The following is a 27,305-nucleotide window of genomic DNA, read 5'->3' as shown; positions in this document are numbered from 1 at the left end:
GCCTCTTCAGTAGCAAACTTACAGACTATACAGAGATACCGGGTACGAAGCTGTACTTACCTGTCCACTTCGGACTGACATAGTAACAATGAGCTTCTTCTCGCATGCTTTCTCGTATACAACGCTCATAGGATTATCTCCACCGCCGCCGGTATTTTCACAGATAGTAATGCTACTTTTAGCGATCAGATCCTCGCGTGTAGTAGGCGGCGAACAAGCCAAAAGCAACAGAACTTTAAATAGCTTCGAATTCATTTTGCCACATAGCTGGACTGAGATTTTAGCTTCCTGATACGTCAAACACAAATGTACAAGTCATATTTGAAGCACTCCTTTGAGTTCGTTAACTTTGTTGGTTTATTTTCGTGATTTGAAATCCGCGCGACATTCCGCGCGCATTGTGCGCGTGCATTTGTATTACAGCAGCTGACAGCATTTATCGCGGGCGGCTACGCTTAGGGTATGTCAAAACCAGGGTGGGAGATACCTTCTCTCCGCCCTATCAACCGCCGTGACCGGCATAAGCAATCGCTCTTTTCAAATAAAACTATGCTGACATTTTTTGCAGGGTTGTAGGTTTATACCATTTTTTAGCACTATTTTAGGCAGATGTAGTCCCAGTTAGATACAATCTTTTTCAAAAAGACTTGACACGGTGGCATCTATTTGCGTGACATGGGAGTGCGCGTGACATTTATTTCCTTCCACCCCCCTCTCCCCCGCGCAAAAATTTTTTTTGGGATCACTTTCTTGGGGAGCTTGGAAACCAGGCTTGATTTGGTAGCCGAGCCTTCTCCTCACAATGTAACCTTGTTTACAGACAACAGCGAAATTTTCACAGAATATCCCCTGAAACTTCTTGAGAGTATTAGATGTTTGTTTAGAAATGTCAAGCGATTCCAAAAATTATTTTGGTTTTCTAGTTTACGAAATATCCGAACTTCGGTATACTATAAAATCGCTATGTTCTCTTTATTTACTTTAAAAACCCAATAAGAATATTCGAAGTTTGTTTGGAAATGCCAAGCGATTCTTAAAATTATTTCGGTTTCGAAGTGGACGAATTTTTCGAGCTTGTGCATACCATAAAATCGCTATGTTCATGACACTGAACACCCGCTCATCTTTCGATGTGCTACACAAACAAGACGGATCGAAATCCGCCAATCACAGCCCACTAGTATGACCTTCTGAACTTGTGGGCTCATTTGCATGAAATCAACACCGGCCGGAAATGAGCCCACAAGTTCAGAAGGTCATGCTAGTGGGCTATGATTGGCGGATTTCGATCCGTCTTGTTTGTGTAGCACATCGAAAGATGAGCGGGTGTATAAAGTGTCATGAAACATAGCGATTTTATGGTATGCACAAGCTCGAAAAATTCGTCCACTTCGAAACCGAAATAATTTTAAGAATCGCTTGGCATTTCTAAACAAACTTCGAATATTCTTATTGGGTTTTTACAGCAAGGCGCCCAAATGTGTGACCACTTTTAATTTATTCATATTCTTTCGTGCAGATTTAATCCAATCAAAAGCTGTGGATAGCTTGCAGTTGACTTCTGATTGGATTAAATCTGCACGAAAGAATGTGAATAAATTAAAAGTGGTCACACATTTGGGCGCCATGCTGTAAAGTAAATAAAGATATTCATCCATTCATTCGTTTGCGTGACTGGTTTTCTGTTTCAATTAATACTTCCGGGCTGAGCCAAAATTTTTCTAAGTGTCGAGAACATAGCGATTTTATAGTATACCGAAGTTCGGATATTTCGTAAACTAGAAAACCAAAATAATTTTTGGAATCGCTTGACATTTCTAAACAAACATCTAATACTCTCAAGAAGTTTCAGGGGATATTCTGTGAAAATTTCGCTGTTGTCTGTAAACAAGGTTACATTGTGAGGAGAAGGCTCGGCTACCAAATCAAGCCTGGTTTCCAAGCTCCCCAAGAAAGTGATCCCAAAAAAAATTTTTGCCTCCCCCGCACAATGTTGAACTTTGAAGGAATGTTCACTGAAACTTTTTTACGCAACATTGGCATGGGGAGGGGGGAGGGGGGGGGGGGGAGGAAGAAGGATCTGTTATATTAGTCTGGACTAAAGGGTTACGAAATAGAGGGTATCCAATTTTGAAGGAGTTTCTCAACAATTTTGCAAAGCATTGTAGCTGCGAATAGCAGTTGATTAAAAGAAAAGGATTGTTTAATTGTTGGGGGGGGGGGGGGGGGGTTATAGGTACTTAGTAAAAACGCCAGGACAACCTGCAATCTGGTGGAACCGATAATTGAAATCTGAACTGAACGGCGTACAAAGCGTCAAACATGTTGGCACTCCTTTAGAAATTGAACGAATGAAAAAGGAAATGTGGTCCAAAATATACTGTTTGTAATGGGAGAATCCCCGCTTGTCAAATATTTTCGTTAAATTTGCCGTGTCTGAAGCCGATTCACAGACTGTAATATTATACCTAGCTGAAACTATTTTCCAAATTAAATTTTATAAGCTTAGCTTAAAATTTATTGGAAAGCGTCTGCCCGCAAGGTAACTGTCGGGATATCATTCCTGCCCACTAGTCACATTAGTTTGTAATTTCTTCAAATTGGCGGGAAAGATTAAGGCGAGGTGGTCAATTTGCACTTTTCAATAAAGAAACGAGCTATAATGAAGACACTAGCTGTCATCCGCTAAGTCTTCTTCTGTCGGTTACCGGAGGCATTTGTTAGCAGAGATTTCAGAGATTGTCATAAATGGAGTAAAAGACCTTTTAATTTCTTCCGGCCTTTTGAACACGTACTAAACATAAGGTAAAGTGCAGCTTTAAATCAATTAAATGACAATATAAAAGTTGACCATTCCTTTTAAATGTCAAAAAGATAGGCGCAATTATACATTGAGCAAGAGAATATGAACTTTGAGAGCATCCTGCAGGTTGAGATTCAGTGGAAATTAAAATTGTGTTGTCGAGTTAAAGACAATTTTGACGACACATGACCGCAAAAAGTGATAAGTCATTTCCTCGAAACTCATTTTTCAAAGAAACGATCCAAAGTATTGAAATCCGTGATTTTATCCTAAGGAAGAGAAAACGAAATTAAACAAAAATACCTGTTATTTGTTTGCTCCTTTTATTACACTTCCTGAGATATTTAAAACCATTTGCAAGATCGCAGAGTGCTCATAAGTCATCGACCATAGGTGCTTTTTATGCAAATCTTAAGTATAAACATCCCAGTTACGTATACAACTCTATATTTTCGTATTACGCCATTTAGCGGTTACTTTCTCATTTAGTCGACACGCTCAGCACATAATTCCCATGCCTAAATCATTCTTAAGTAGCGACGTATATATATATATATATATATATATTTACAGGTTTATTTCTCCTGTAAGGGTAATAAAATATGGGGGCAAAGACAGACAGCAAAAATTTGTTAGTTCGTCGCCGCGGCGGGTGCAGAGAGATAAATGAAATTTGTCCGCCTTGACGTAGTTTAACACAACTGTAAATTAAGCGAACGAATAAAATCCTAGCGCAAAAATCTTCGCTTTTTGCGACGTGCAGAAAACGCCGTGTTTCCAATTTCCTTTCCCGCCACGACAGCGAAAAATTGCTGTCACGTGGTTAAGTTCGTTGTTTGACATTCACCTGCCAAGCTCAGTCAGCTCAGGAAACCTTATCCCGGAAAGTACAACGCATTATTCCTACGAACAAGAACACGCTTTCAGTTCAGTTCCTTGCGCACGTTCAAACGCCACAACCACAAGCTACAAAGAGCGGTTACCGCACTAAACGAAGCTATCGTCTCTCACTTAAGCTTCTCCGCTGTTTGCAACCTTTCTTGAGCGTGAACCATTACAAACAAAATTGAAGCAAAACAACCGGCATGTGCTTGTATGCAAACAAGTTTAAATTTCTCGAGGTGTACTTTACCTAGGAAACGGTGTGAATCCTTACACTTTACTGGCAGAAATAAACTTACAGCTTAATGGTGGACAAAGATAAATCCGAAAAGACAATTCTCATAGTTGGTGTGTTCTTCGGAGTGCTGGCTCTATGTGTTATTACTCTGATAATATGTTGTCTTTACTGGCGACGGCAGCTTGAGAAAGAAAGGGCAAGAGGAAATTCAAAGTTTGGCTACAACAGCGACTTGGACAGAAATATGTCAACTGGAGCCACTTCGCAAATTGAAATGTGAAATTGTTCAGCGTTATCAAGATGGAATTCATTCGTAACAGACAGTATTCGTTGATTGTTGTTGCCTTTGGAAAGGAAACCATTTCAGTAACAAGGAACCACGGAGAAAGTTATATCTTAACGAAAGAAAACAGTATTAAATCTTCTTAGCAGATATATAAGCGTTTAACAACCGGTAAAACAACTACTGAATTTCGCCAGTTGCTACGACCGCTTATACATTCTTTTCTCCACATTGTTGGGCAAATTTGATCTTTTTGATGTACATCCTCGACTGCAAAAATAATCCACATTAATAGAGAAAGGGAGTCTTTGAAACCCTTCAAATTAGCATTTTTTCCACTGAATACAGTCACCCGTCTTGTGTTATTCATACAATAAAATCTAAATGCCCAATTTACTAATCTCCTTTTGACACGAGTTGCGTAGAAAGGTCTAGAAATGTATTAATAATTTAGATAATATAACTACAAAATCGTTTATTTATGTTCGTATTTAACACATAAAGTTTAATGTTACTCAGTTGTGCTTGCCACTTTCTTTCAGTGAATAAAAATTTCACGCTTCTTTCATGAGTGTTACAAAAGTGTTCATTCTAAAACTGTTTTCAATTTTTTTTGCAACTACTCGCTTTACATGTCCCGCGCGGCCACCGTCTCAGCACGTCCTTCATACAATTTCATTAACATTAGCGCAAAATACTGAACTCGACACGTTTGTATAATATTCAAATCTGTCAAATTTTGAAGTGGAACAGATCAACTTTTCAAACTAATTTGCGAAAAAGTGGTGTGTTAGTTTTCAGTATCGACGTATTGGAACAGAAATCTCAATCGGATTTTTCACATATAATTCCCAATTAGCTCCTTGAAGGATGTCGGAAATTGTTGTTTCAAATCAGGAAACCATTTCCAATTTTTACCGAACGGAAATTGATTAAAAGCAACAAACCAGAAAATAAATAATCAGTAAAATCTAAAAGACCATAACAGGGTTTTAATTCCTGTGTTTGAACTCTAAGTACATATATTTTCGAAAGGTGACAATTCTTGAAGTTTCCCACAATTATAAACGTCAACCTCAGCTTTATTTAACTTTAGACGACGGGAAATGCGCAATGAAATAAACAAAACCAGATAAGAAAACTCGCCCCGAAAACCAGAAGTGATTTGATTTAAAAAACAAAAATACGTCCCAAAATGTTTACAACTGCAACAATTTCGGCTTTCTTTCGGCGCCATTCTTTAGTTTTGTTTATTTTCCATTTCTGTTCTGGGCATCATAGCAAAGGGTCGATTTCAATTTTTTTTCTTTTTGACTTGATATTTGTAAGACCTGCAGCTGTCAAAACAAAAAATCAATCGACAATTGTATTTCAGAGACAACGATATCTAGTTCTTTTTTAATCTTTTCATTAGCATAAATTTAAATAAAAGTTTCCCCACTTTTTTTTCCCACCTTTGAAAAATCCAAGGCTAAGCTTAGTCAACGTTACGAATTTGAGAATTGACCTTAAAAGATTCCATTTTAATTTTATTTATTATTTTTTTTAGAATTCACTGAATTAGAGCCGCAATTGCATCCTTGAATAATAAACATTAAATATTTTGCCACAAAACGAAATGAAGAGCTAAAATTAAATTATAATTTTACCGGAACCCATAATAACTAAGGGAAATCTAGTGTAGGAATCGAGTAAAATGTGCTTACTTGAGGAAAAAAAATTGACAATTGCGCACAACACATACATTCCACACGCGGCCTCGGGTTCGCCCAGGACATCTACACAGTCACTCTAGTTTTATCAATAAAATCTCTTTTGCCAGACAGTGAATGAAATCAAATGTTTTTGGAAATTATTTGGCAATCCTATAGGCTTCTCATTTAAATACTGTATTTCGCGCCATGTTGAATTTACACCATTAATATACATGGCTAAACCGCGATCTGATAACGCATAAACGGTTACGAGGAACAAAGAGCACATCTGCAAGATTAGCCTTTTAGGCTTTTGTACCATCTTCTGAACTATTTTCGTGAAATAAAGTTTATGGAATATAACTTAAATGGTCGAAAACGTGTCACAAACAATAATGGAGAATCGAAATTAAAAAGCGCAATAAGCGAAACGGTGAAACAAATTAAACGATGAAAACCAAAAGAAATGCGCTATACTTTATGGGAAAACTATAAATATTAAAAAAAAAAGAAATTGCTCAGTTTCACTTGGTGTGAGAAATTGACAGTTTATTTTTTTATTATTTCTTTGGTTAAAATACTTCTTCGGGCATCTTGTTATTTTCAATATTTTACTATTTTTATTATTACTCATTATTTTCGCTTTTTCTTCTGTAGGTTCGGTGCTGAAACTTTCACTTTCCCAGGGATGTAACGCGAAAGGTCGTTATCCTAAAGATAAAGAAAAAAAATAACATCATGTTAACTACTACTCAAAAACAGCCTCTTGATGTTCCTCAAAAGGAAGAGCGGGGTTCTAAAGTCGAGTGGAAATTAAAGAAAGTAATTTCCCTTTTTCTGATTCAATTATTTGAAGTTTGACCTTGGCTTAAAGGAAATACAAGAGACTGTTGAAAGGCTAATTTCAAGCGACCTTTTACATTAGCTATATGTAAACTAAAGTATGAATTAAAAGTAAGTTTAATCACGAAATATTTCTTAATGAACGCCTTATGGCTATCATAGAAAGAGCCATTAACACTACTGGCGCCAGAAAGGGGGAAACAGTCGACGAACTAATTGAAACGAAACAAAACAATTTAGCCGCTAATAAAGATAATAAAGATAATAAAGATTGTGCTATACAACACGAACCCTCTGGGGAGTTTAATTAAAAGATTCAGGTTCGATGCTGTCAATAGTAACATTTCAACTCCGTCAATGGTTAGAGCAGTTTTCAATCGCGTGTCGAGAAAAAAAAAGTTTATTACTCTGGCCAATCACAGAGGACACAGACAATCCGGTGAACCAATCAAAACTCGAAGCAAATACATGTAGCTGGCTCGAAGCGCGGGAAAACGTGTGTGAGTAAGTCACGATTGGTTAAAGTCTTTTACATTTGATTGGGCGAGAAAGTGACGCAAGATTATTGAACCAATCACAAAGTGGATAAGAGTACAATAAGTTATATGTTATTATTGCTATTGTGAAAACTCATTTTTACCTTCAAACTTTTAATCAAGTCTTTCTCTCGTTGGGAAGCTTCTTTAGAAAACAGAAACGTATTTAACGCCGTCTTGGCCGCTGAAGAAAAAGAAAATTGAATTAGTAATTCGGTACTAAACTACAAAAAAGATAAACATAACGACGCCCGGTTAAATATTCTCTTAAGCCGTATATAAACAAGATGCCCCAATATAACAGCACTAATGTTATTCTTATCAAACTTTCTATCTAAAAATGTCAGTTTATTTTCCCACTTATTTTTCCACTTCATTCACAGGGTCAGAAAGTATTTATTTCTTATCGCATTAGTTCCCAGTCTCTAACAGTGACTGTGTTGCCCTTGATTTTTTAAAAATTCTCCCTTCAACAATACATGTTTGCCCAACTATCAGTGTAAACACATTGTGGAAGTTTTTTTTTTAATTTTTTCAATGATTTTTTTTTTGGTTTCTTACCTTTTCCTCTGCGAGCATTTCCTGGGGTGAGTTTTACTTTATACCTGAGAGAGAAAAATGTTTCAGGTTAAAAAGATGTCTAGCCAACTATTTAAAGCATACGAGTTAATTAACTGATATAACAGTTAAATGCTAGGCTGGATCTCCCCTCCCAGAAATAAAGCAAAATGTCTAAATCAGACTGCTCTCAAGCAAAACATCAATTTTCTGATGTCTTTTAGACAAAAACGAACAATGAGACTGGGCGGCTCTCGACCGCGTTGAAATAAAGGATTGTTTCTACAACGATGTAAGGAAACCTCTTTTCAGAAGTAAAAAACCATTAGGGGTCAGTAAACATAAGCATATTCAATAACGTCTTACTTGTAGTTTTGTACAGCCGTGTAAGGAGCACAAACAGGGATTGCAAACAGTAATAAATCTTCAGACAACGGACAACCCGTCAATGAATCAAGCAATGACACGCCTTCCTGTAAACAAGCAAAACACTGTGAACAACATTTAACTTCTCCTCTCTCCCATTTAACAAAAAAATATATATCCCCTTTTGAGATACAAGCTTAAAAAATTGCTTTTATGTTTGTTGTTTATGTGACCCACTGTTGCAAAAGGCCTTTCCTCAAAACAACATTAAAAGACATGAAAGGCAATCAGCAAGGAGAAATAATTTTTTTATCTTGCAAGTGAAAGGGTTGGCAAACGATTAGCCTGTTCCGGGCGTTCGGTTAGTGCGGGACAGCGCGAATCCCCCTCCCTATTTTTTCGCTCGCCGTTTCCTTTTCGTGCCGTTCCCTACTAACCGAACGCCTGGAACAAGCTAACAAACGATTTAAACAAAGGGAATGTCGTTTTACTGCGTACTTTTGGTTGAAGATCTTCTGCTTCATCATCCGATGCAACCTGAATAAAAACAAACAAATCAATATTTAGTGACTAAAGGGGGAAATAAAAACAAAAATAAATAAATAAATAAATAAATAAATAAATAACGCGACTTTTACCAAAGTTTTGTCTACTTGCACTCTATTAAATGTGATTGGTTAATAAGACTTGTACAACCAGCTGTAACCAATCAGAGAAAAGAGTTTATCTTTCCAGGCGCGGCTTCCACAGATTTTCCCGCGCTTGACATCAGTCACATGTTCTTAATTCAGAGTTCTGATTGGGTTATTTCTCTATTTGCAGCCCGTGACTGTTTCCGACTTTTAAGAAAATCATTAGAAAACAATTTTAATTCATCTTTCGTTATGACTCTCTCGCAAAAACAATCAGTTTTTACAGGCTGTCTTCAACAATTTTATACTTACAATATCCTTTTCTTTCTCGTGTGTCACAGGCTTGTCGCCTAAAAGCAGACAATATTCAAATATAACTACACTTTGATACTAAAAAGCATCTTAGTCAAGATCAGATTCAAACAGTAATAATGAACAAGACATTTTTTCCTGAAAAAAAGATCGGCCGGCGCTTTCTCCTGAAAAGTAAAAGTTCACAGTAAAGAAATCTGGGGAAATACTTTGTACTGAAAATTAATAGCCCAATTTCGATATATTAAAATTCAGCCTAAAACAATAGACCTCAGGACGAGGCTCCGGGGACTAAACTATAGAGTCTGTGGGGTTTATTCCCCGGAGCCTCGTAGTGATGTCTATTGTTTTTGACTGAATTTTAAAATATCGAAATTGGGCTATTATTATGTTAAATGCGATAATGTTTGCCAGTTGTTTGGCTTCTTTATTTTTTCATCAAAATCAGTTCCCTGCGCCTCCAGCAACTCTTATACATTTCCTTCTCTCTCTCTCTCTCTCTCTCCCAGCTTTCCGTGTGTATCCATAACTCGAAAAACCGGTGCGCTTTTTACAATTTTGCAATACCGTACCTTCATTGTAAACAGCTCCTGCAGACTTTTCCTCTACATTAGCCTGTCCAGGATTGCTTGCTTCTTCAGCACATTTATCAGAAGATACCGTTTTATCGTTACTTTCTGTCTCGTTATCAATAGCACGATTTTCTTTATTGTGTTCATTAGCTCCAGTTTCTTGATAACTACTTGAGCTTTGATCAGCAAAGTTCGCTTCGTCGCCTTCATTCTTGTTAAGATCGTCCTTGGATTGAAAGTTTGTTTCTTGATCTAATTGTTTTCTGCCTTGTTCCTCAGGTAAATTATTTTGTTTTGACATCGTGAATTGGTCTTTGTTTGTCTGTACATCCCTCTTTCCGGGTTTACCGCTGAACGGCCTGTTGGCTCCTCCTCCACCTTTCCCGCCTTTTTTTCTCTTTCTTTCTTTTCTCGGCTTTGCTCTCCTTTGCAGGCCCAGCAGACTTAAAACAATACGTAAAAGTATAAGACATTTATCTGCTCCAGGAATGATAAGCGGCATTCTAAATGGCATCGTTGTTGTGTATTTTCTTGAGGCAAGGTAAAGTTTGCGTTCGAGCCTAGTGGCCGATCAGGCCGGAACTCACGCGGTTTCTGAAGCACGAGGCGGCTACGAGTATTTCTACTCCCCCCCCCCCCCCCCCCTGGATGGGATGCTAGTCCATCGCAGGGTTACCCCCTCCAGCAGTAAATTCGCCGGTACCCATTTATATACCTGGGTGGAGAGAGGCACTATGAGAGTAAAGTGTCTTGCCTAAGAACACAACGCTGTGCCCCCGGCCAGGTCTCGAACCCGGACCGCTAGATTTGGAGTCCGACGCACTAACCATTAGCCCACCGCGTCTCCCATTAGTTTTTCCTAAACTTCCAATTAAATCAGTGAATTTTCACAGTATAAAAAAATGTGGGGGGGGAAAGAAAAAAAAAATTGGGCACCCCCCTCCAGGCCAAAAAAAAGGGAGAGATTTGTGGGGGAAAATGCACGCGCAATAAATATCCAAAAAAAAAATTAAATCAAACCAAAGAAATCTAGAAAAAAAAAAAAAAAAAAAGGATGAAGGGGGGAGAAAAAAAAATAAAAAAAATTCTGAGTTCACAGTGGTTTCAAATCAAATGTGAAATAACTCAGAATCAGCCGTTACCGCTAATATCTCCATCTTCATCTGTCGTTCCTCTTCGTCCTGTTCGCCATATTTCTCTTTGATCTTCTTAAGTTTTGCCTTGAAAAAAAAATGAAAGCAAGATAAATAGACTGGTCCCGTGTCGCCTTAGAGAAAACAGCCAAAAATACTCACTTTTTCTTTCAAAGTCAAAACTCGCACACTAGTCTTAATATTGTACTACCTTTCAAATTTGCGAAAGAAACCTACTAAGGGTGTGACCATTCAAATGAAAGCTATTAAGCAGAACTTTTATGTGGTGCTGCCCGTCGTCCAAATTTTTTGTAAAATGAAATTTGGAATTCGTATGTACCTTCTTTCCTCTCTTAGGTGGCTGTTGTTGTTGTTGTTGTTGTTGTTGCTGCTGCTGCTGCTGCTGCTGCCGTGGTTCTTGTCGTTGTTCAGAGCTTTCGCTGGATTTCTGTTAACAAAGAATGAATTAGATTTTCTTTACATTTAAAGAGCTCGAACAATGATCAGAAGCTAATTTGCCCTCAAAATATTAAGATTAATTAAGTCAGACACGCAGGTGATAGGGATAATGCAACCTCGTCACCCAAGAACAAATTGCCTTGATATTTTTCAAATTCTCCTAAATAGCACCATAACAACTTTATAGGGAGAGATAAGGAGAATTTGTATGTTTAAAATGGAATGGGATTAACTGGGTACTGAAAACCATCGTGCAAGTACACATTTTTGTGTACCTTGATTCCTTGTTCGTCTCCTTCTTCGATTCCTTCTTCTTCTTCCTCTATCTCCTGCGTAGGATCGTCATCAACTTGTTTCGCTTTCTTCTTTCGGTTTTCCCTATTAAGATAAAAGGTAAAGTCTGCGATGGAGTTTAGTGGCCCATCAGGGCAGCGCTTATCCCGGTTTCCCTAGCATGAAGTGACTAGGAGTATTTTTACTCCTCCCTGGATGGGATGCTAGTCCATCGCAGGATGAACTTCATTAATTATACACTTGGGTCCAGGGTGACTGTGAGAGTAAAGAGTCTCGTTCACGAACATGGAACAGTGATCCCCGCTAGAGCTCGAACCAGGACCTCCATAATCTAGCGCACTAACCATTAGGCCACCGAGCCTGTCACTGGTTTTTCCCTGGGATGAAATTAAATTTAAATAAGTTATAGAAATACTTTAGTTGCTCTAACCCACGTCTTTGACAGCAGTTTACATGAAACACTACAGTCGAAAGCTTAATAGGGCGTAAAACAATTCTTTAAGAACAGCTTAGATTTAATCTTTCGCGCGTAAGTAACAACCGATTAAGTTGGATCAGAAACCCACATGGGTTTCTGGTTGGATCTCACAGGTATTTTGACTGCGGAACGAAGTGAGTGCGGGATCACCCGCGGGACTACCCACGATAGGACTACTTTAATACATTATTGCAAAAGGAGACAATTAACTTCATTTGAGATAAGGTACCTTCTCTGTTTTGCTGACAGGCGCTGTTTGCTTGCAGGCTGAAGAAAGAAATCAGCGAATAACATAATGCTCATTAGTTCATAAGTTATTAATGAAAACACTGACTTGATATGAAAATATATTAGTTTACACTCGTCTTCGGTCGGTCGGTCGGTCGGTCGGTCGTTCGTATTTTGTTCGAAACAAAAAGAGGGTGTGAGCAAGATCAAGGTGAAACATCAATATCTGAACCCGTTCACCTTTGCAACGAGAGTGTGCTAGACCTCTCGCACTCAAAGATCGTTAGGAAGAGGCGAAAAAAAAAACGCGCGTCATTTTTGCTGCTTGCTTGATGATCTAGTAGGGACTGCTTGCAGTCTAAGGTATCCAATCCATACAGCAACTTTCGTCAAACCCTACCTGCTTAATTTGCTCCAAAGAAGCACTTTCTCCTTCCTCACTGTCTTGTCGGCTACTGCTTCTACTCGTTCCACGTTGAAGTTGAACTCTAGCAAAGAAAACGACAACAAAATCAACAATGCTACACCTTCTGATGCTTAAATCTAGAGATTACTGAGTTAAAACTGAAGTATTATAAAAAGAGAAGCGTGAGATTGATTTTTACCAGAGTGTCAAAAGTAATTCGCGTTGGCTTTGGTTCAGGTTGCATTGCTACGTACACTTGATAATTGGTTTAAAAAATCGCGCGAATTTCTCAGCCAATCAGCCAAAACAGAACCAATCGTGACTCACTAACACACATTTTCCCGCCCTTCGTGCCGGCTACATGTATTTGCTTCGAGTTTTGATTGGTTCACTGGGTTGTCTGTGTTGTTTGTAATTGGCCAGAGTGATAACTGTACTTTGGTTTTGGTTTTACCACACTAAATCGAAACTCGTTCTATACACGCAAGGGGCACCTAGGATTTTATACTACATTCAACATACAACTCTGAAACATGTGAAATAAAAAGTACTCACTTTCCTTCCTTGGTGAGCTGTAGGTCAATGCTTGTGTCAGGGAACAAACTATCTTCCTCCTCCCCCTTGTCATCTTCTTGTTCTGCCGTCTGTTGTACAGCAGAACTTGAGGGATTTTCTTCTTCACCTTCGTCACTGGCAATAGACAGCTCTTCTTCTCCTTCAGCTTCCTACAAAAGTTCATAATAAAAAATCAAGTAATAACACATAGTCATGAGTCGCCTGGTGAGACAAAATAGACAGACAGAAAATAAACAGCCATGACGGTGCGACTGTAAGTGTGCTGAACTCTGAATCTATGCAGAGGTCTGGGTTTAAACACTTCCAAGGGTTGTTGTCTTGTGTCCTTGGGCAAGACATATCACTCACAGAATGCCTCTCTCCAACCAGGAGAATAAATGGGTGCCGTCAAACTGTGCTGTGGGTGTTAGTAGTCGTGTCACAGTTGCTTCACAGTTGCTTCATACGTAGTGATGCGCTGATCTTGTTTGCAGGAAAAGAAAATTAAGAACATTCTCTTTTTGGTATTCTCCGATTTGGTTAATTTTTTCATCTGTAGTCTGTGATGGGGGCACTTATCTCAAGGATTGAACACAAAATTTACGATTTTTTGCTATACGGTGTTACGAATTCTGCGGAAATAACAAACATTACGAAACTTACAAATTTTTGTATTTTTCGTAAAATTTATCAAGACCAAAATGTTCAATCCTGACATATCTCGACAGGGGAAGCCGGGCTCTTATTACACAAAATGGCAGAGAAAATTAAAAAGCTCCAGGATCTTACCTCAACTGATTCAGCATCCTCCACAGTTCTGACTCTTCTCTCATTCAAATGATTCTCGATACACGTTTCATCCAGTTTAAACATAAAACCAAAGCCCATCATCAGGTAACAAGGAGGCAAGAAGTTCTTTTTGCCCCTTATCATGAAGCTCCCTGTGGTGAGGTACTCTCCTGTGGGTGCCGTCTTGGACACCTGTGAATGATGTACCCACCAGGCTGAGGTCACAATCCGTGCCTCCCATGCACCACTATAGGACACTGCCATGCACCCAGCTTCATTTAAGGTCTTTGGCGGGATGGGCTGGCCCGTGGGGTTCTTTATTACGACACTTGTGGCACCATGGAGATCTGCGTGAACGTACAGATCGCCTGTAAAAGAAAGGAAAAAAAAAACAAATTACAACTCGCCCCAAAAAAAAACAATCAGGCATCACTAAGCGCAGGAAAGAAGCAAGCGTCACCATGCGCGGGAAAACATGCAAACGTCATCAAGCGCGGGAAAACATGCAAGCTTTATCAAGCGCGGGGAAACTTGCAAGCGTCACCAAGCGCGGGAAAACGCCACACTTCGGTTTTGGTGTTACATCTGATTGGCTTACACGATAGCACCTCTTCTCTGATTGGTGAGCGCCCACTGGACGAATTTTTTTAAACCAATCACTATGACTAACAAAGTGCAAACTAAAAGGTGAACAGAAACTTTGGGTGATAGTTAGAATAGTTTGAACGAGGGAACGTAAACAAAACGCGGCCATTTTCTATCTAATCCAACACAATGCAATGCAGTGATATGCAAAATGACTACAAAACCGATTAGGGAGCGCGTGTTATACATGGAAGCTTCTAACAGAGTTAGCCACTGACTGACCTTGCTCCAGGTGCCTTTTGACCACCAGTTCATTCTGTTGTTGATCGCGACCGCCGATAACAAGATAATTCTCAGAACTGATGAACCAAAGAAACTTTTCAAACCTAAAAGAAAAAAAAATGAAAAATAAAGCCAAGACTCAGAACATCTCTCCAAATGGATACGGTGTGGGGAAATGAGAGAATGTGATAGAGCAGTTTTCAATTGAGTGTCGTAAAACCAAAACCAAAGTAATTACTTAGAAAGAAATAAACTACAGAAGGCTTTCGACACACGTCTCTGAAATGAAAGAAAAATTACATGCCCCGAGCAGGATCCTGCTCGGGGCATGTAATTTTTCTTTCATTTCAGAGACGTGTGTCGAAAGCCTTCTGTAATTTATTTCTTCTCTACGTTTCTAAAGGCTTTCATGACTTCATAAAATTTCTCTCCAAAGTAATTACTCCGGCCAATCACAAACGACACAGACAATCCAGTGAACCAATCAAAACTCGAAGCAAATACATGTAGCCGGCACGAAGCGCGGGAAAACGTGCGCGAGCGAGTCAAGATTGGTTTTGGTTTTACTTCTGATTGGCTGAGAAAGTGGCGCGAGATTTTTAAGCCAATCACGGAGCGTAGTAATGCAAAACCAAAGAAAACGCAATTTACTTTCGACACTCAAGTGAAAACCGCTCTAAAAGAATTCTTAAAAGAATTTGCTGATGCATCGAGACCACAATCCTCTTACTGACGATCTTTCTAATTCTTATCACCTGTTTGCTTGGAAATGTATTGATATTGTGAGGAGAAAATTGCTGTTGATCACTCATCGAAATACTCCTTATTATAGGAAATTTACGATGCATGTTATTTACTTTTTTTTCATGCACCTTAATTTACGTCATTGTTAATTTATATCACACTATTTTACAGCATCGTTATTTTGAGACATCTTTATTTTCAGCAAGGTAACATGTAATCTACCTCTCCGTCAGAGTCAGTCGACACATCTTCATTCAATATTGATTTTACAGTGTTTTTAGTTTCGTAACGTTTGTTATCTCCAAGGGTAAACGGAGAAACCGCTCACTTCTACTTTCTTGTGCTTAATGCTCAATGCGTTTCTGTCTTCTTATTTACTGGTATTCTGCTGTTGAACGTTTTGTCTCGTGCAGGAAGCTATAGAAATTATTACGCATAAAGCATCAAATTCGCGTTAATTAATGTAAACGTGTACCACACGGAAATTCGCGTTAATAAAATGCATGTAAACATAACTTTTCAAAAACTCGCGTTAATTTTATTACGCGTAGATTTTGTTCGCGTTGTTAAAATGCTTCGTTATATTCCTATAATAAGGTTGTTTGTAACACGGTTTTCTGTTAGAAAAAAATTAGCAAATGAAAATATAGTAAGAGGACGATGATGTCATTCTTACCAGTAAGTCTTCCGTGCTTTCTTTATTCTTGTTGTTGTTTCAACTTCTTTAAGAGTTTCCTTTGTTTTTCGTTCTGCTGATTTCAGGGCCTACAATTAAAAATTCCTTTGATTCATAAAAAGCCCTAGGCCAACGGAACAATCAGACAATAACTCACGGAACGTAATAATACCTTTCAAAGTCTCGCGCTTACAATTATAACATTCCAACCTAAACAATAAGTAACCGACCTTCTCTGAAGCGTCTATTGTCTTCTGTTCCTTTTTAGAAGAGAATTTCTTCTTATCGTAAAAGCTAAAAATACAAAATGATAGACATAAACAACCGTACTAAATAGTGAAGAATGCAAACCAACAAATTGGGCAGACTAAATAATAGATCAACAGAAGCAAACAACGCCTTACCGAGTACTACAGCAAAATGTTTGTAAAACGTTCAGAAGTGATAAACACAGCGATCTCACAACATCAAAATGTTGAGAAAAAAGCTGCGCAAAAACTCCCTTTGAAGAAATCTGCTTTTCCGAATAAAGACCCACTCAACTATAACACTACTGGACCTGATTTAACGACTGCTAGGTAAAGATATTCAGTGGAGGGGAATAAGTAACTATTTTGATCACGAGAACGCTTCTAGAACTACATAAGTGTATAAAAGCTAGTCACTTGATGGGTAGCTGACCGCCATTCAATAGAAGTAACCCTAAGTTTCACAGTATAAGTCTACTCTTGACAGAAGAACTTTCAAAAGCTCTTCAGCAATGTCTGTCCCAGATAAACCCAATAATGAAAGAGTAATAATGATTAGTTTGCCCTACCTTCGTGCGTTTGCATAAGCGGATAAAGCCAAGTTTACATCAACTTTTGTAAACTTAGGGCCCTGTTATAAAAAAAAATGAAAATTACAAAAGAACTCAACTACAGAAATTCCAATGTTAGTGAAAACACGGTAAAGCAAACAATTTAATATTTACATAATAGTGTTGATATAAAGTGAATTATATATGTAAACTGCGGCTGAAAAAGATTAATAATTATCGCAGTTAGGTATCAATTTTTCAATTAATCAAGCGCCATTTCAGATCATATTTCGATAGTTACCTTTTTCTTTTTTTCTTTTTAGTCTTTTGTTCTTCTTCCTCATCATCAAAATCGGAATCAGAGTCAGAAAAGTCATATGGGTTTCTATGAATAAAATAAATTAACTTTCTCTAGACAAGCAATTTGTACACATAAGGTCTTAACCTAACACTGGACATTTATAATGAGTAGTAAAGTGAGTTTGAAACAAAAACTTAAAGCAAGAAAAATGGCCACACAAGCAACTGAGAGCAGCTATTTTTCCAGCTTATTTTTTCATTTTCACTTTAAAGATCTTAGAGGGTAAGGTACTACAGCTCACAGAAAAAGTTACTAGAAATCAACACTTTTCAAAGTAATGGTGAAGGCAATAAAATAGATATCAGACCTGAGGTTCATGGTGATATGGTTAGTTTCCAGTTTAAGTCCAGCAATAGCACATGCTACTTGGTCGTCCTGTGACTGAGCTTCCTTCACTATGTTGTTAATTTCAGACCAGTCAATCTGATTAGCGATGGCACTATTGACAATGAGAATGGCCTTGTCCACCTAGAAATTTGTCAATATGAAAATTATTCTTGTCACTAGAAGTAAATAACCACTTGTAACATGTAAGAATTAACAAAAATTGAACTGGTTTGAAAAAAATAAACTGGTTTGAAAAAAAAATGAACCAAGATGAAAATTAAACCACAACAGATCCACTAAGTGGATGAGCAACTGACCATCCAAACGTCTGTTGACATAACTGACCAAACAACCAACTGACATACATTTTTGGACAGGCCAACTGACAGAAAGGCCAGCAGATTGATTGACTGGTCATTTTCTTGTAATAAAACTGGTTGAAAAAAAAATACAAATTACACAGTTAAATTAACGTGACTCACCAGTGGTAGATTAAGCTCCACAAGTTCTGCTTTGAGCATGTCCAGATCCTATTGAATAATTCAAGATTTCACATAAACTGAAAGAGTTCAGCCATTTTTATTATTAGCCTTAGGCACAACCTGTTTGCCAAAGCTATATGATTGAAATCACTCAGGGTATAAAATCCGCTTTAACTGCTATTTTGACTTTCCCTCACCCTCACGATTACTGCCCCTGTGTCTCCGGAGATGTATGTCAGTGTGTTAAATGTGACATTTACAGCCTAGTGGCTAATGAGTCTACCTACCTGAGACTTTTGCAATAATTCAATTCTTCTTTGATGATCTTTTCTGACATTTTCTAACTTCTTCATTGCAGTCTTTTCTTGAGACAGAGCCTTCATATCAATTTTTTGACTTTCCATCTTTGAGAAGAACTCATCCACTGCCTAAAAGTGCATTTCAAGATTAAATGTTTAAATACATGTGTACATTGTTTAGCAATCTTGAATAACATAACAGTAACTAGTATACCAGTTGCTGCTTACTACATGTATACTGCTAGTATGCCGCTGTTTTCAAGATTTAGATAAAACAAGAGTATCGCCTGTATGTTCAGTGTTCTGCTCATTATGCCTTTCACACATATGAGCAAAATGATGCATTACAAACTAGTGAACATATTTACTTTTAAAAAAAATCAAAGATCCGATACCAGGATTCATTAATATAAAATTGTAATAACGTGTTCTCTGGTAAAAATTTGTTTAAAAATTATAAGCTTTTGGCAGCCAGTCTGCTGTCTTCAACGGATAAAAAACTATGCGATAAAATGGACCTTAATTTGCATATAATATTATAACAAGTGAATCGCATAAATTAAAAAGTTCAAAAATATGTGTAAAAAGAATGTTAAAAGAATGGTAAAAGTGTTAAAATTAATGTTTGATTAAAAGAATGTTGTATTGTCCCGGCAGAGGGCACGAATTGTTATCAGCCTCGAACGTTTTCGCTGTGTGCCACGATTCTAGCATCTTTCTGATGCGGCTGTTACCCTTGTCAATTATCTTAGCATTGTTGAAGTCAATGATGTGATCAAAAGTCCAGGCATATTTACTTTTAATTATTAAAATTACCTTGTCAAATGATGGAAACTCTAAATATGGACCTTTCTTGTGTTGATTTAGCAAGAACGGATAAAATTCTTGATACCTAAAGTGACACAGAATAATGAAAAAAATAACAGCTTAAGAAATTAATTACTTCAGTTTATGATTATCTTCATTGAATGACTGCTTTCTTTGTTTTAAATTTGACAAAAACTTTTAGCAATAAAATAAAAACGGTGTTGCTCACAATTGAACTCGCTCCCAATATGTGGCTTCAATAGCTCAGTTGGTAGAGCATCGCACTGGTATCGCAGAGCTCACAGGTTCAAATCCTGTTAAAGCCAGAATTTTTCTGATTTCTTTCTTTGCAATTTCTTTAATTGCAATTCACTGCGAGGATCATTTCTTCACTAAACATCTCATCCGCAGTTCATATATATGAATTATTTCATATACTTTACATCAATCTCATTACAGTTCAACTCAAACAAACTTAACTTACGTTAGTAACTCATCTTGAATTTCACCATCATTTACATTGCTGGAGGGCTTTTGTTCTCTTTTTTGAACAATAACTCCCTAGAAAGAAAAGAAATTCTTGTTAAAAATCAGACAGACAACTGATAACAGAGAGTACAATTATTTAATCACGAGGCATTAGTTTATAAGACATTCAGTATTTTTGTTTATATCTTACTGAGTCAATGAACCATAATAACAATTACGTCAGTTAAAACAAAAGGCCATTCTAACCTTGCATTTCTCTGTAAGAGTCACATCTAGCAAACTTTCAGCTTTCTTTAACGCCTCCATTACCTTTGGCAGGTCTAAACCAACAGAGCAAATGCAAATTAACTATCAACCTATCTGCTAAGATGTTTAAGCAGAGAAGGCGGAGCCGGAGGGGCTGGGGGGGCTTTAGCCCCCCCACTTTTACAGAAAAAATAAAGAATTAATAAGAGAAGAGTCTCTTAAGCCCCCCCCCACTTCAAGTCACTAGTCAGCCCCCCCAGTTAGAAAAATGCTCAGCCGTCCAATCAGGTATGATAAATTAAAAAACCAAACATATAAGACCTACAGAAAGTTAAATTGCCAGTACACTCTGGCACTGGTCTCTCTTAATAATTAACTTAATAATTAAAAATGTCCTTCATCATTAGTCATCACCTCATCATGGTGGTGAGGCTGACCCCTAGAGCTATGCTGGCTGGTACATGTAGGTTCAACCTTGCCGGATTGGTCAAAGAGTAGAGTTTAGAGAAAGAACGACCTTCCTGCTCCTGCCAGTAGTAGGTTGAGCATGGGACTTAATCAATTCTTAACTCAGTGATTTATCTCTGGAGTAGCATGACTACTTAAAGGCCTTATTTCCCAGTTAGGGAAAAGGAAATGATGAGCTGAATAAAAAATTTAAATTCAATCACAAACATTTTGAACGAAAAGTCATGTTACTGTAGTCTGGTGGGCCCATAAATTTTCAGATATTTATAGCCTGAATGTCAGACTTGCTACATTAAATGTGTATTTTCTTATTGCTAGTGCATAAAGGTACACAAAAATTAGACACATTGTAGAATCATACAATATCAAATTATTGTACTGGATATTCAGGCTGACTAACCTTCTTCCAAATTAAATCCTTTTCCAACCTTGGCATTTTCAGGGAATCCTTCATCCATGAGACAGTGCTCTAACACAGCCGCACCATAAACTGTCAGTGAAAAAACATGTAGCCCTTTTTGATTTAACACCACGGCCAGAAAATAAGGGGCACCAAAAACATATACCCCAGAATACATGTACATTAGCTTCCTTACCAACATGTGGGTTTAGAACCTTCTTTAACTCCATTCCTTCCTTGCTTTCTGCTAAAATTTTACGTACTCTAAAAATTCCAGACAAGTAAGAATCATTTAACTATTTGCATTTACCGCTAAGTTGAATAGTATCAGGTTTACAATAACATTTATGTTAAGTATTCTTTTGAATTATTATAATTATTATTTTCCAGTCATGAAAGAATTTTTTGCAGATAATTGAATTAAACTTCTGTTAGCATATAAATTCACACAGTTACCTTTCCATGCTCATCAATGGCTCTCTTTGTCTTGCAGAATTCACCGGGTATTTTTCTCGCACAGCAAATCTGACATCTTCAGTGTCCGTTCTTGTTCTCAGAAGACTCAAGATTGTGTATTCATAATCTGTGAGCACAATGTTGCCCTAAAATATACACAAATGTACTTTGATAAAATGTGTATTACTTCAAAAACCAACTTAAGTAAGTATTTATCACCAAACTTGCAAATTAATCTTCACTGCTGTCAATTTCTTGGAAAAGTAGCCTCAGTCCAAAATTTGTTTAAAAGAAATTAAAAGAAAAATTATTTTCAACTTAGAACAGCAATTGTTTTTGGTCTGAACATCCCATGCATGGCCAATTTGGATTTATATCACCAGAGATGCAAATAACAGTCGGTCATTGGACATTGGCCGACCAAAATTTGCTCATGTCCGACAAAATCCTAAGTGTGGTCGGACATGATGTCCAAACAATTTTTTTATCGTAAATCATTTTACGGCAACGATGAATACAATCTGTCTGGCCAAAATTCTGTTTTGTCCGACCAAGATGGTGTCTTACCGGTAGTAGGACATATGTCCTTTCAAGTAAAAAAAATATTTGCAGCCCTGTATCACAGAGCTTACATTGCTCATACCACCAGAAAACAGACACCAAATACCCAACATAAACACATGCTACAAATTCAAACCCTAAAATGATTGGCTATAATCTATTTTAAATTTTTATCCCCAAACTGCGAAATATTTCTCCTTGTATTTCCACCAATTTTTCAGTTTAGACCTATAACATGTACCATGTATATGACTGTATTTCCAAACTGTTTTAACAATGCCGGATTCCATGAAGGTACAGTATTATGACATGATAATTATAAATATAATAATCATAGGATAATTTATTCACAAAAACACAACAACGATGATGATGATGATGATGATAATGATGATGATGATAATGATGAGTTTCATACAAGAAGATTTTTATCAATTAATCAAAATGTTTTACCCTGTCATAAAGCTCAACAATCAAATGATAAGCTGCTTCGTCTGAACCAAACTGTAAATCCACAATACGATCAATACCCAACTGACTGATGTTCACAAGTCGTCGGGAGCGGATATGTTTGCGGCACTGAAAATAATAAAAAATAAATTCAAAACAAATTTCACTTAAATTTCATTCTTCTGTTCCTTGGAGGCTAACCATAATGCACGTGGAAAGCTGTGGCGGATCCAGGGGAGGGGTCCGGAGGGCCCGGGCCCCCAACTTATTTTTCGCCAAACTGAGGCCCAAAGGGCCAAGCAAAAATTATTTTCGAGAGCGGGCCCACCTCTTTTCTCAGGGTTTGATGATCGGGCTCCCTACTTATCTGAAGGTCTGGATTCGCCACTGGAAAGTACCGTAAAGATCCATGTATAAGCCGCACCTTTTTCCTCTAAATTCAAGTCAAAAATCGGGGGTGCGGCTTATCTACAGAAACATCTCTGGTTGGAGTTCTAAAAGGCCTAATTAATATTCATAAAAACTTCTCAGGGCGTCACTGAATAAACATATAACAACCTGAAAACTTTGTTGTTGTTCACTGCCCTTTGGTTCCTCTGCCAAGCTGTTGGCAGTGAAGCCTGCCGGTCACTTCGAAGCATGATTGTCTTTCCGTCGCGTACAAGAAAGCACCAAGAGAAACGCAAGTACTCAGAAGGCAAATGGCCGACCGCTTCGCTTTTTATTAACCTTCACAGCAGACTACATTTCAAAGCATTCATCATTCGTGTACGATTTGGACGAATTACAAGTGTTTCATGAGTGTTTAGAAGTGATTATCTTGAAAAAATGATATCAAGAGAGCATCCAAGTTTAAGATATTGTGAACTCAAACTGAAAAGGAGGTATGACAAGTGAAATTTCACTTTCGGAAGACTTAATTTATAGTAAACATTGTAACAACCGTCGGTCAGTGTTTTGAAACCGTGCATGTTTGCCCTTAATTGTTTGTTTACCAATAGAACTTCACTTGAACTTCAAACTTTATTGTCTGTATTTTTTTTTTCGAAAATTTGCGCTTCCAAATCGGGGGTGCGGCTTATCTATGGGTGCGGCTTATACACAGAACTTTAGGGTATTAGTAATCTGGTTATTATCATGCTGAACTTGGCAGGCAGGGCTTGAAGAAAAATAATTCTAGATTGGACATTTCTCAAATTTCACATCCCTGGGACAGTTGCATGCTTGCAAATTGTATGAAGTAGCTTAGTCGGCAGATGACTTGCCTGGGATCTTGCAATTGGGCAAGTATGCATAAAATGTTACTTGCCCAACAGGATGGCCCTTCTTTCAAGCTTTGTTAGGACACTTAGCAGTCAATGTGTCCTCCTCACATACATGTACATAATTATAGGAAAATAAATGGGTAACTTGAATGACAGAAGTGCTGGACTGAAGGTAACCTGTAACAGCTAGCATTCCATCCTCCAGAGGGAAGCAAAATTACATCTAATTACTTCTAATCATGGTGTGGAAATAAAAGATAATTCCTGGCAATGATTAACCTATCAAATACACTGAGTGAGCTTCATTAGAGTGCAAGGAACACTGGTAAGAGCAAAAGAAACATTCCTAAGCAAGTAGTTAGTTGTGTCCCCAAATTAGTATGGGTTTTCCCGAACTAAGTGGCTATTTGACACATTAATAAAATTTCTATTCTATTTTACATGTATACAGACATGCTATTGAAAGTTCCATTACCTTCATTGAAAATCCAGATGGCATCAAATTTTTGGGCCACTCAAATTCTGTTGTATTTATCCTGTTACCAGACTCAACCAACAACATGACTTTGACATCAGTCCTTCAAAATTCAGCAGAAACAAAATTGTCGCATCAAGTAAGCAACAATACAGTCTGTATATATGTATCGATTGATTTCTATTTTTAATTATTCCTCAAAAATATCCTCCAAAAATGAAAAAGCCAAGACTTACACTGAAACACTGAAACAGCTGGAATTGACTCACATGCACACATTAATTCAGTTCCTTAATACGTTTGGAGTCACAAACATCATTCAAAGTCAATTATGGCATTCTACATGTAATCGGCTACATGTACTTACTTTCCCAGTCGAATTAGGTAGGTCTTGTTATCAATGTCATAAACATTGGCTACTCTCATACCAAGAAGGCTGCCATAAACAGAAAAGAATAGCCAAGGTTAGAATGACTACGATACAGAAGGCAGTATGGCTGAGTGGCTCAGGGCACTGGTTTGTAATCCAGAGGTCCCATGCTCAAGCCTGCAACCAGCCACAAGATGAATTAAGATGATTCCGCTGAAATTTCAAGCAATGAGTGCAAAAATTACCGTAAGTACCGTACCAAAACTCTACTTATAGTTTGGTAACATTTTATATACTATTTGAAACATCTCACTGAAATTCATTTGTCTTAGTGACCCCGTGATAAAACTCTAAAGCATTCTCGAGAAAACTAAATTCAAACCTTGAAAAAAATTATTATGTTTAAACGCGCGCCATTTTGTTTTAAACTGGTGCAAAACATCCCTTTTAACTAAAATGTAGATAATTTCAAATCCATTTTTCTCTGGCGGGGTCAGCTTGGGAGCTAAGTTTTGGTAGGTTTTTGTAAGCTGTGCTCAAACTGTTACCATGCTATATACTATAAGATCTCTTTGGTGACTTTATTTTTGCCTGTATTGCTCGAATATTTGACGGAAACCATCATAATTTTTTTCTTGGTTTAAATCCCCAGTCACACTTAATAAATACCCAACTGGTCTGCCTCCTGGCAGGTGGGATTCTGTAAAGCATGTTCTGTTCTAAGGGCATGACCACTCTAATTGGCCCATGTGCAGTCAATTGATAGAAATCTCTATTGGTAATGATTAAATCAATTGACACAAATTTATTGATATCAACCAAAAACAACCACTGATTGCTACTGATTGATATCAACAATCAATAACAATCAAACTCTCAGAATAAAAATAATTGATACATTATTATTGATTGTTATTGATTGGCAAAAATGATAACAATCGATAATCCATACAGTCGGCTTCCGATAACTCGAACTCTCGCTAACTCAAACCTCGCACTAACTCAAACCAAAATCGATTTCCCCTGGATTTCTGTCATACATTTACTGTAATTTTACCCTCGGTAACTTGAACCCTCGATAACTCGAATCTCCCGCTAACTCGAACCAATTTTCATTTCCCTTCAGGTCATTTTCTATATAATTTTACCCTCGATAACTCGAACCATGTTTGTCAATACGTGACAATGCAAAACAAACAGTGTACTGTAGCCCAAAAAGTTGTATTTATTTTGAAATAAAAACGTATACGGGGCAGAGCCATTCCCAAAACGCCCCTCAAAACACAAACTGTGCCACGCCATTAAGCTTGACGTGCTAAAGACGCTCAGTTTGTTTGTGAAGGTTGATACCTATTCTTTCAAATCCAACCTTAGAAAACGTTTAAGGATTACCGCCAGGACAAATAAACTGACCATTGCTCGAAGCATTGTTCTCTTTGAAACCTACAACGTTCGCAGCTGATTCACTTTGTTTTACGTTACGTTACGTTGTGATTTATACAGTGATTTAGAAATATATTGTTCTTTTTTCTTTTGACCTCTCTATACTCGAATTAAATTTGTTTAAAAAATGTACACTGGTCAACATAGTCTGAAATTCATCCGTCCTCTCGACCCAACCCCTTGGGTCGAGAGGACGGCTGAATTTCAGACTATGGTCAACACTGTATGGATAGAAAATCAGTAAACACCGTTTTTTCCTTATTTCCGGTCATTTGTTCTCAACTTCCGATAACTCGAACTCCCGATAACTTGAAGGTTCGATTTATCGGGAGTCGACTGTAGTTTGCAGCCTGTATTTTCAAGTACAAGTACCGGTATATAACCATTTTTCTGGACTACAGATATAAAGCATTTTTTTAACCATTATTTATTGAGTCCAGGTGGACTCCTTTGCTATCAACTGTATTCTGGATACTCAATTCGATAGATACACAGACATATAACCGATTCCAATCAATGAATCGGTGTCCAGTCGTTTAGCCCCCAAGGTAGGTAGGTAGGTAAAGGTAAAGACGATTAGAGTGAAGACGATTAGCCACTCCTTACCTTTCCCTTAGTTCTGTTATAACTGCACAAAGGTCTACTGTCGTGAATCTTGTCTTCATCTTGGCGAGACAAATTTAGCGATAAAAACGAAGAAAAACTACGTTAAAATACACGAACAGGTCAATGTTTTTTCTTCCGCCATATTGGATCACAGACGCACATGCTCTCAGAAGCAAAACCGCTGGTAAAGTCTCGTGGACGAGACTTCGCTCTTCTGCACACAGCGGTCAAACGCAGCGCTCGTGCGCAGTTGCTGTGCAATTCCCGCCAAAATTCTCATACAAAATTTTCCGCAAACTTTCGCTTAAACCCAAATGTTAACGCCGTCCCTGGAAAATTAAGGTTTATACGCCGCTTATGGATTAAAAATTTGATAATTCATCTTCACTGAGTGTCCCAGCTTGAACTGTTCTTTCACCGTACTATTTCTTACAAAAGTTTGCCCATTTTCGAGTCAAAAGTTCGAGACGGCGAACACCGGATGTGACGTCAATTTTTGCGTTTGACCGCTGTGAATCTATTCTCTATTCGGCGACTTCCGGTTCTTACCCCTCCTAATACTTTGTCTACCAAAATAGTCAAAATAGAAACCTATGCTGAGCCCAGGATCACTCCATGATTACCCTGCTATACGAAGTACAGATAGTGTTGAC

The 27,305-nt window shown here is 37.7% G+C and overlaps 2 protein-coding genes across 2 annotated transcripts in view; both read right to left on the bottom strand.

Annotated features, from left to right (window-relative positions):
- LOC144634418 (hapless 2-like) overlaps nucleotides 1-538 on the bottom strand; it is a 13,214-nt gene extending 12,676 nt beyond the window's left edge. Inside the window, exon 1 of the mRNA XM_078493370.1 lies at nucleotides 61-538. Within this exon, the coding sequence (XP_078349496.1) occupies nucleotides 61-255 (195 nt within the window). The 5' untranslated portion in view covers nucleotides 256-538. The remainder of the gene's footprint in view (nucleotides 1-60) is intronic.
- A 5,925-nt stretch (nucleotides 539-6,463) lies between these two features.
- LOC144634434 (ribosome quality control complex subunit NEMF-like) lies at nucleotides 6,464-26,856 on the bottom strand. Its single transcript, XM_078493386.1, is given in 33 exon segments — nucleotides 6,464-6,611; nucleotides 7,384-7,463; nucleotides 7,841-7,884; nucleotides 8,204-8,310; nucleotides 8,702-8,740; nucleotides 9,148-9,185; nucleotides 9,720-10,113; nucleotides 10,115-10,162; nucleotides 10,862-10,939; nucleotides 11,193-11,300; nucleotides 11,587-11,689; nucleotides 12,313-12,350; nucleotides 12,712-12,799; nucleotides 13,273-13,442; nucleotides 14,062-14,429; nucleotides 14,929-15,032; nucleotides 16,349-16,437; nucleotides 16,579-16,642; nucleotides 17,166-17,229; nucleotides 17,432-17,532; nucleotides 17,816-17,976; nucleotides 18,318-18,365; nucleotides 18,605-18,745; nucleotides 19,433-19,508; nucleotides 19,908-19,984; nucleotides 20,159-20,232; nucleotides 21,027-21,116; nucleotides 21,223-21,290; nucleotides 21,483-21,628; nucleotides 22,497-22,622; nucleotides 24,234-24,336; nucleotides 24,601-24,669; nucleotides 26,653-26,856. Coding segments are annotated over 33 exon segments (3,441 nt in total). The 5' UTR covers nucleotides 26,712-26,856; the 3' UTR covers nucleotides 6,464-6,533.
- Nucleotides 26,857-27,305: the final 449 nt, after the last annotated feature.

Source organism: Oculina patagonica, chromosome 13, assembly GCF_052425735.1.
Source record: "Oculina patagonica isolate OP01 chromosome 13, crgOcupat, whole genome shotgun sequence".
NCBI classification, from domain to species: domain Eukaryota; kingdom Metazoa; phylum Cnidaria; class Anthozoa; order Scleractinia; family Oculinidae; genus Oculina; species Oculina patagonica.
This window is presented reverse-complemented; position numbering and strand designations above follow the sequence as displayed.